Raw genomic sequence first — 10,900 nt, forward strand, 5'->3', positions numbered from 1 at the left:
TAAAGTTTATAATTTATTTCCAATCCATTAGGATAAAAACCCACTTTATGCAGCTGAACCTTTTAATTCATTTCTTCTGAAGAAAAGTACAAAAGACCAGATTAAAATTGAGACAAGCATTTAAAGGAAAATTCTTTGACCCAGAGTCCAAAAAGAAACTGTAAATGGTTCATTCTACCAAAAGAATTAGTTTTTGTACAAAATATAAAGAATTTTACACTATAAACAAAGACTGCCGTATATTTACTTAAATTAGAATTCTAGTATCTGCTTTTCTTCCAATTCTTCCCGAGCACAAGCATATTTGCAAGTCAGAAATCTAATAGCCTGAATGGGCAGACTGTCTTAGAATAAACTTTTACCCTCAAAAGACCTGGAGAGAGAATATTGATTCTTTCCCTTGGCTCAAAGTCTAGTATCATCAGTTAAGTTTTAATTTAGTTTACAAAACTCTGCCATATTAACATGAAGAGCACACATTAATGTTTAATGTTTAAGCATTACCTTTTAGGAAGTAACATGACACAGAGCTCAAGGCAAAAAAGTCACAATCTAAGTCTAACATTAATTCGAAAAACCTCAGCAACTTCTATCTTAATTGAAAAAGACCAGACCAATCCCTTATACCTCCTACTATATCGTTATCCTATTTTCATGGCCCTTCTATGAAACAAACACAGCTTAAAGTAAAACTTGGTCATAGTAAGTCATAGAAAATAGTTCTCTAGGACCAAGCTCAACTTCAGACTTGATCAGGAAAGCAGAGAAAGTTCTGTACACAGATGGATATTCATACAGTACTAAATAATTCTCTGCTTCAATGTTTATGATTATTAATTTGTCTTTTATATCCTTTAACATTTGAAATCTTTATCTAAAAGTTTTCCGAATAAAAATAGTGAGCTTCATTATTGAAGACAGAATGATGACAACTTTAAAGTTATTTTAAAAGTTGAGCTTGAAGCACACAGACCTTTAATATGACTGACTAGTTATCCAAGCATCAATGACAATCCGTTTATAAATGAAAATGCAAAATGAAATCTTATGAGCTTTACTGAAAATGTTTTAATTTGGGATGCTGCCAATTCTTGTCATCATGTATATTTCATTATTTTTCATTATCAATATGTTATAACTGATGCTTCAATGTTTGAGACTTTTAAAAGACATTACTACGCATGGTTCTGGCTTAAAAAAATTTTTTTCTATTTATCTCAGCTCTCACTTTTATTATCCAGGGAGTTCTAAAGTCATGATTAGAAGAGACATGATTTAAGTTATGGCTACAAACAGCATAGGATGTTAAGAAATCATACATCTTCTCTATTTAGATAAATCTCTAACGAAAGCAAGAGTAAAATTAAGAAGAATGTATGTCTTTATAAAATTCTTATCTAGTAGGGGCAAGTTTTAAATTTTAACGCATTTTCTCAAAACCAAAGATATTTTTACTAAATGAAAAATCTTTCTTACCACTATAAAATTATTCTTTCCACCCACGACATTTTACATAAAAGCACCAAAGAAAATTTCTGTAAACAAACTTTTAACCAGTAAACTAAGGGCAAATATCCATTTGCCTTTATTACAATATTTAAAAGGCCATGTTATGAGTCTCTACTTCCTACAATGACATTTTTATAATAAAAATCCAGGCATACTTATACAAACAAAAAACGGAATTACTGTACATTTTTGGGAAACAAAAGGCAGGTTAACAGACTACAACTTTTCAGTTAACAAAGTGAGCACAAGAAACCTATAAAATGTATGCAATATATAAAAATTCAGTAATTTTTTAAAATTTCATTGAAGGGATTAATAATTATTAAGAATAAAAGATGGTTGATTCACTGGCTTATAATTATTCTGTAAAGAGTAAGAAAGTAATAAGCAATAAATTAGAAATGTCTTAGCTCCCAGTACTTCCTTTCTCTTGCATGGGAACCACTTTGACAGCAGTTAAAATTGGCTTTCTTAAATATCAGAATAATGCTAGCAGAAAATAAATTCCATTAGGAATAAGTTAACAGTCTACAACAGATTTCTGACAAATGCATTAGAAAAAAAATACTGCACGTCACATGAAGATTGATCTACATGTTGTATGACAGAGTGACTTGAACCTTCAAACCTCTTTTTCTGTTTTACTAGTTTGCTTAATTGCTATCAACAAATTGCTTTCTAAATTGTTTGGTAGCAAAGTAACAGAAAAATAAAAACTGAAAAGAACACAACTGTTTAATGTCTGTAGATTTATGAAGAAGAAAAAAACCTTCAAAATACTTTTTCCTATTGTTATTACATAGGAAAAAGTTTCATTTGGCACACTGGATTTGTAAAAAGAAAAAGGAAAATAAAAACTTAGAATGTTTGGCGTTCCAGTCACCCACAGTGAAGACAACAGTAGGAAAAGAAAGGGGGAAAAATGACTATTTTAAGAAAAGATATCAGAAGACAAACAACGAAAGGCTCTTGTGTCTTCTACCATTCACTGTCTCTGGAATACTTTCATCTGCAACATAATATACAAATTATTATTTACATTACGATTATATTGGCAAAGACGACCAGAATCAGTTTTTGTTGTGCTGTAAACTTACAGTGTCCATCAGGATAACCAGGACCATCAGGCAAGAAGGCCTTAAACAAAATATTCAATCTGCATTATATATTTTATTCAAATTTGTTTTATGGTTCAACTTTTGGGGTGCACAAATAATTGTTAAGACTCTGAAAAGTCCTGTAAACTTAGGTTGAGTTTCTGTAAGAGATAACTATTCACTTAAGATGGTGTTTCTCTCTCTTGGAAAGTAAAATGTTCTGCAGGCTTACAAATATATTTCCTCAAACAGTGGTATCTCCGAAGTCCTTGTTCCAACGTATGTATGCTTCTAAGGTTTGAGGGCTCACGCTGCGTTTTATCTTTTTCAACGATTCAGTGAAGTCAGATAATCGAATATTTCTCATCTAGATTTAAAAAAAAATATGACAATAAAAAAGATGAACACATACACTAGTTAACCCAACAATGGGTTTAAAGTAAGGATGCTGTTGCTTACTAATATTATAAATATAAATAGATGTATTCTTAGAAAATCATGCCGATCATCTTATTTTACATGTTACTATAATTAAGCAAGTTTACTAAATAAGAAATCTTACAAAAATGCTATACTAGTATACTTTTTCACATTATAAAAACAAAACACACTCACTATAGAAAATTTGACAAATACAGACAAGCAGAAAAATAGAATCACTCATAATTCCACCATTCAGATATAATACCACTATTTGGCTTATCTGTGTCCAATTTTTTTTCTGTGGATAGTTTCAGGGAATTTTGCATTCTCAAGTCTCACTTACCACATATATACTCTAACTAAATTCATGCTGGGTTTATTAGAAAGGAGAATGAGGGTTTACAAGAAGCATACAGGACTTTCAAGGAAATATTGCTTTTTAACTACAACATGTAGGATGCTTGTATCTGAAATTTTCTAATATTAATATTGCTTATAATGCACTTTATATTAATTTGGTCACATTTTCTGATATTACTAATTGGCTTTGAGAATGTAGATTGGTAAAACAATGCTGAGCTAATTAATATCTATATACTTAAGGATTTTTAAAAGGCAAAATGGAATTTAGCACAAAACAAGCAGTAGTAAAAATTGTCACTAGCATATACAGGTATATTTTGCCCCAAAATAAGAAGTTAAAGGAAGATTTGAAACAAAATGTCAACATCTAATATTTATTATCTATATTCTTCTTTTTATCACTCTTATAAAATCCAACGTAACTATTTCACATCCTCTCTGATATCTCCATGAGCAAACAAGAAAATCACCCAGACTTGTAACCTGTAGCCTAATCTGAAAAATCTTAGTCAAAAAAGTAAAAGGATATATTTTTAACACACAATCACCATATGAGCCCTACATGTTTCTTATTTAACTATAAAACACACACTGGCTCTTCCTAAAGCCCAAAGTATAGAAGAATGATGAATGTAGCGTGGGTATTATCCATGATATTTCCAAATAAAATTTACTTGTTAAAGAAATTAAGGTTTTAAAAGTTTTCCATGGAATTATAATTTCAGTATATAGTTTGGTGTATGTACATATATGAAATTTATACATGATATTTTAAAGTTAGCACAAGACTAATGTATACAACAGGAAAAAGCAACTGTTAGCTAGTTCAGTAAAGAGGGAAAGAGAAATAGTAAAGATGTCTTATCAAAACAAAATAATGAATAAAAAAATTAAACTGGACGTAAACTGTGTCCTTTAAAAGCAAAGTACATTATGCCCTAAATTTATAACCAACAATTTTCAGTATTAGCTTTTAAAAACACAGAATTCTGAAACAATTATTTGAGTTTCTATTCTTATAAACTATAAAAGACAAATTGGGTTTATCTCACCTAAATTTGTGTATATACACCAGTACCTGATAATACACTTAGTTATTAAAGTTGTACAAAATAATGGCTGAATAAAATTCTAGTATACAATTTTAGAAATCAAACTACTTGTGTTTTCCTCTCATCTCATAAATGGAACTGGCAGAATGGATTTTCTTAATCTCTATCATAAAATGCCATTATTGAGTATTTATATGTTTTAATATTATTTAATGGACACTTATATGGTATTCACTATTGCCAGACTTTTTGTTTCGGAGGAAGATTTGCCCTGAGCTAACATCTGTGCCAATCTTCCTCTATTTTGTATGTGGGTTGCCACCACAGTATGGCTGCCAACGAGCGGTGTAGGTCTATGCCTGGGAAGTGAACCTGGGCCGCTCAACCAGAGCATGCCAAACTTAACCACTAGGCCATGGAGCCAGCCCCATCAGACTATTTTAAGTGCTTTATAAATATTAACTCACAAATCAGGACTAACAGTTAAAAGTACTACCAAATTATTAATACTAAAACCATTAGGCTAAAAGCAAACTGGATAAAGGTATATAGGAGAATGAAAAATTATAACAATGTAACCACACAATTAGAGGAATAGTCACAAAAGGCACCAGTACTGTTATTTCCTATAATTCATTTAGCAGTTTTATTAAATTTTAAGTACTGCTATCTAAAATTTAGTTTAAAATGATGTTATGACATATATTTTTAAAACAGTGGATACAATTATATTTTTAGGGGTGGGATTAAAAAATTCAAGTAGATTTATTATGCTGTAATATTAAAATAAATGTACTCTATCAGAATGACTTGATAGTTTAAAAATATGTGCATTTTCAGGCTCTTGTCATTGGAGTGGACTAACTTAATATCAGTACTAATGAAAAACAAAGTGGTACGCATTTCTATACCCAAGAGTCTTAATATTATTCTCCATTAGAACGAACCAGGGTTCCTAGAGAGTTACTGACTCCATGTCTTGGGATAGGCAAATTCAAGACGTGTCTTGCTCCCAGGAAGCAAGGGCACTTTTCAAAGTTCTGAAGTAGTATTGAGAAGGCTGATCTTAATATAAAAGCAGATTTCACTAACTATGACCCTTTAAACATAAAAAAAATTATAACTGATTTACAGATGTGGTGGGCATCTTCTGACATGTCTCCTAATGATTCTTGTCTCTTGTTATATATACCGTTCTATAATCCCTTCCCCTTGAGTGCAGACTGGACTTAAGAACAGAATACAGCAAAAGTGATGGATGTCACTCCAGGATTACATTACATAGACCATGACTTCCACCTCGCTGGCACTCTCTCTTGCCTTCCTTGCTTGCTTGTTTTGATGAAGCAAACTACTCTGCTGGAGAGGCCTATGTGGCAAGGAACTGAAAGCAGCCTTCAGCCAACAGCCAGAGAAAACAAGCTCTTAGCCTAACAACCCACTAGGAAATGTATCTGGCAAAGAACCACGTGAGTGAGCTTGGAAGTAGATTTTCCCCAGCTGAGCCCTGCAATGACTATAGCCCCAGCAAACATCTTGATTACAGCTTTGTAAGAGACCCTGAGCCAACACTGAGGACTGTCTGAGTAATGTAGTTGATTAACCACCATGCACAAGACACTGAAGACAACCTTGAGTTTATTTAGCTTGAAAAAAAATCCTGCCAAGATGTACTCAAATATATGAACTCTCTGTTAAGAGTTTACTGTCTCCTCAATAGCTGTTGAAACTGGAGCAGTAAAAAAAAATCTGACAGATAAATTACAAATATAATTCAAGTCTGATTTTAAAAGATTGTTCACATAGCTATGATCTGTCTGCATATTCAATTTTATATTTTACAGGCAATTTTACCCAAAAGTATGTTTCAGCATCTCATAAGAGGGCCTACCATATTAAGAAAATGTAATAAGTTAAATTACAAAGGTAATTGCATTGCTCTTATAAGAAGGAAAACAAACAGTGAAAAACTAACAAAACAGAGTATCAAGGGGGTTAACCCATTACAAGTTACTTTCATAATGTATAAAACCCTCAAGTTTCCTATAATTTTCTTCTGTTTGGTATTTACATAATGTGACTTCACAGAAAATGATTTAATGACTATGTACACTACTTTCTATCCATTACCAAAGAACACCATATGAGACTAGTTTGATAGGCCTCTGTATTTTGAAATGAAGTTAATTTTTTCTAGTTTCTAATCAAATAAACTAGAAAAATCCAGACAAAAGATATGTCTTACAATATAGAGAACCAGAACAAAGAAAAAGTAACTGTAAAACAGTATACCTCACTGGCAGACATATTCTTCACTTGTTCTGGTTTCAGTTCTGTAAAATAGAAAAGAGAGCCTCTTAAAGAAAGTAAGATTTCTAATTTTAAACTGCTGAAGAGTAAACCAAGTAATATGATATAAAAATACATGTTCAATATAAGTCATTTATATTAAAAGAAAGAGAGATACATTAAGATTAAGAGTCCATATAACTTATAAATGCTTAGAATAATATTCCTGCTTATGAGTAACTGGGAGGCATTCAATTTCTTTATTGCCCAAGAATAGTAGATTTTACAAATTTGAGAGTGAACTTATAAAAATGCAACTTGTTCTTTACAAAACACATTAGTTGTGGGTTTTTTTAACCCAAGAACTTTTGCCTGCTTCAGAATAATAGCTAAAATATTCTAAGAAATACAAATTATTTACCCATCAGCTCCTGTTTCTGAGGTGACTATGTGAACAAGATTTTATGCCTCTGGCAGAAAGAAAGTTTGACTAAAATGCTTTACCCAGAGTTTCAAAATATATTCCCAAAGTTACATTTATTATTCTCCAAAGCAGCAGTTCTTAATGAGTAGTGTTCTGCAGTTTCACTGAAGGACATGTGATCTGGAAGTTGTATGTTCTGTACTCTATTTTATCATCACAACCAGTAATCAGAGTGCATACCTGAGAGTATCACCCAGCCAATGTTCATCCTGCCTGTGAAAAGTAGCTGAGAATATCTACTCTAAAGTGATATCATAGTGGGTTTAAGTTAACCTAAAAATGACAACTTGTGGTATTTCAGAACCAACACATTACCCTGCATCAAAACACATCAATGAATGATGTATTTTGCTGCAATTCTTCAAAAGAAAACATAAAATAATAAAAGTAAAAACTTCCCTTACACATTAATTTCAAGTGATATCAGAATATTGAAATGAAAGGAGCCAAAAAACAGGTGAGAATACTTTCCCTCTATTATTCTTTTTTGCTTGCTTAAATATTTCCTTGAGTGACATCAGCATCATGGTGGAGTGAGCCCTCCCCTCAGACTCTCCCCGCTAATATACAATGAAAAGGACATTCATATAACAATAGAGGACATTCAGACAACACAAAAGACATCTGAGAGACCCACACAGCCATATCTGAAGGTGGAGGTGCTGGAGCCCTCGGAGGAAGTGGAAGGAGATAAATGGATCTCCTCTCTCTCACCAATGGCAGTGGCCAAGGGCATGGGACTGCACAGCTCTGAGAGGAAGCGGGGAGGGGCAGACCTCAGCAGGAACTCCTTGGCTCTCCAAGTTTCCTCACAGATGTGGGAAAGCCCCACACAAAGGCAACTAAGCTACTGAGGGGAGTCTTCATCAAGCCAGCACCCCAAGAGAGCAGATAGTGAGGGCAGAGAGAAGGCCTCTAGGATTTCACATGCAAAAGAAAGTGCCCATCCTCCTGCCCAGCACTCCAGATCAGCCAGTGGGCCAGAGTGCCCTTAAAGATAGAAAAGTAGCAGCTGTGAGCGAGCAAGCTGTGGATCGTGATGGGCTCAGAATACACAGCTCTTGACCCCCACCCAGCGGCAACAGGTAGAAGCTGTGACCAGATACTATCACGATGGGGAGGCACAAATACATGCCATCAAATAGTATGAAAAAATATATTAAATCTCCAGACCAGAAGGAAAATGACAAGGACCCAGAAATCAATCCTGAAGGCACAGAAATTTGTAATCTAAATGACAGAATATTTGAAAAAGCTACAGCAGAAAAAACTTCAACAAGCTACAAAAAATACAGATAATTCAATGAAATCAGGAACTTCTTCAAAAAAGAGATCGAAACTGTAAAGAAAAAACAATCAGAAATGTTGGAGATGAAAAACACAATGGTTGAGATAAAGAAAAATCTGGACACCCAGAATAACAGAGCTGATATTATGCAGGAATGAATCACCAGTCTGGAGGACAGAAATACAGAAATGCTTCAGATGGAGGAGGAGAGAGAACTAAGACTAAAAAGAAATGAAGATTCTCTGAGAAACATCTCACTCAGTTAGGAAACGCAACATAAGGATTATAGGTATTCCAGAAGGAGAAGAAAATGAGAATAGAGCAGACAGCTTGTTCAAAGAAGTAATAGTTTAGAACTTCCCAAGCCAAATAGTAGTAAACCTGGCAAAAGTAAATGACAAACAAAAAATATTAATGGCAGCAAGGCTGAAGAAAATAATTTATAAAGTAACCCTTGTCAGGCTTCCAGCAGAAGTCTCAGCAGAAATGCTACAGGCTAGGAGAGAGTGGAATAATATATTCAAAACTCCAAAAGACAAAAAAACTTTCAGCCAAGAATACTCTATCCAGCGAAAATATCCTTCAGATATGACAGAGAAATAACAAATTTTCCAGATAAACAAAAGCTAGGGGAGTTCATCACCACAAGACTTCCATAAAAGAAACGCTCAAGAAGGCCCTCATATCTTAAAAAAAATAAAGGAGTTAAAAGTCTTGATCAAGAAGATGAAAAGGTAGACAAGATCAGAAAATTCTAGTTCTCTACCAGAACAGGTTAGCAAACACTTAGTTATAACATTAAAGATAAAGGGAAGGAAAACACGAAAAATAAATATAATCTTGTCATTTTAACTACAAACACAACACAAGATGGAATAAGTTGTGACAATAATAACTTAGAAAGGGAAAAGGGGAGGGATGGAATTGGCTTAGTCTAAGGAAATGAGAGGCTATCAGAAAAGACTATTGTGGGGGCCAGCTCTGTGCCTCAGTGGTTAAGTTCATGTGCTCCACTTCAGTGGGCCAGGGTTTCACTGGTTCAGATCCTGGGCACGGACATGGCACCACTCATCAGGCCATGCTGAGGCGGCACCCCACATGCCACAGCAACTACTGACTCACAACTGAAAAAATATACAACTATACACTAGGGGTTTTTGGGGAGAAAAAGCAGGAAAAAAAAAAGATTGGCAACAGTTTTTAGCTCAGGTGCCAATCTTTAAAAACTTAAAAAAAAAAAAGAAAGAAAATGGACTATCTCATCTATGGGATTTTTTATACAAACCTCATGGTAACCACAAAACAAATAATCAGAACAGAGACACAAATGATAAACAAAGAGAGTAAGAACACCATCATAGACAAACTACCAAGCTGAATTGGTAGTCCAAAATACAAGGGACGAGAAACAAAGGAAATGCAGAAGAAGAAGAAAATGAGCAATAAATGGAAGCATTGAGGGCTCATATATCAATAATCACCCTAAATGTAAATGGATTGAATTCTTCAATCAAAAGACACAGAGTGGTGGGATGGATTAAAAAACAAGGCCCAGGGGCTGGCCCCGTGGCTGAGTGGTGAAGTTCGTGCGCTCCGCTGCAGGCGGCCCAGTGTTTCGTTAGTTCGAATCCTGGACGAGGACATGGCACTGCTCATCAAACCACGCTGAGGCAGCATCCCACATGCCACAACTAGCAGGACCCACAACGAAGAATATACAACTATGTACCGGGGGGCTTTGGGGAGAAAAAGGAAAAAATTAAAATCTTTAAAAAAAAACAAAAAAAAAACAAGGCCCAACATTTTGCTGCCTCCAGGAAACATGTCTCAGCTCCAATGACAAATGCAGGCTCAGAGTGAAGGGATGTAAGAAGATACTCCAAGATAGTGGTAAACAAAAGAAAGCAAGTCTTCCAATACTTGTATCAGACAAAGCAGACTTCAAGATAACACAGGTTCAGAGAGACAAAGCGGGACAGTAATGATCAAAGGGACACCCAACCAAGAAGACATAGCACTTATAAACATACACGCACCCAACACAGGAGCACCAAAGTACATAATCCAAAGTACATACTATCAACAAATCTAAAAGGAGATATTAACAACACAATAATAATAGGGGACCTCAGTACCCCACTTACACCAATGGACAGATCACACAGAAAGTCAACAAGGAACTAAGAGGATTTAAACGAGAAACTAGACCACACTGACTTAAGTGACTTATATGTATGTAGAGAACAATCCCTAAAGACTGCAGAACACACACTCAAGTGCACGTGGAACGTTCTCAAGGGCAGAAGACACACTCATCTCAAGTGCACGTGGAACGTTCTCAAGGGCAGAAGACACACTCATCTCAAGTGCACGTGGAACGTTCTCAAGGGCAGAA

General features: G+C 34.5%; 1 protein-coding gene across 4 annotated transcripts in view; it reads right to left on the bottom strand.

The window, feature by feature from the left end:
- The window catches only part of SPAST (spastin), a 78,665-nt gene continuing 67,765 nt past the window's right edge, over positions 1–10,900 (bottom strand). For all 4 annotated transcript variants that reach the window (XM_046662962.1, XM_046662960.1, XM_046662961.1 and 1 more), the window contains 2 exons: positions 6,737–6,777; positions 1–2,973 (listed from right to left, as the gene is read on the bottom strand). In XM_046662962.1, the coding sequence (XP_046518918.1) occupies positions 2,851–2,973; positions 6,737–6,777 (164 nt within the window). In that variant the 3' untranslated portion in view covers positions 1–2,850. The remainder of the gene's footprint in view (positions 2,974–6,736; positions 6,778–10,900) is intronic.

Source organism: Equus quagga, chromosome 5 (genome assembly GCF_021613505.1).
Source record: "Equus quagga isolate Etosha38 chromosome 5, UCLA_HA_Equagga_1.0, whole genome shotgun sequence".
NCBI lineage: Eukaryota > Metazoa > Chordata > Mammalia > Perissodactyla > Equidae > Equus > Equus quagga.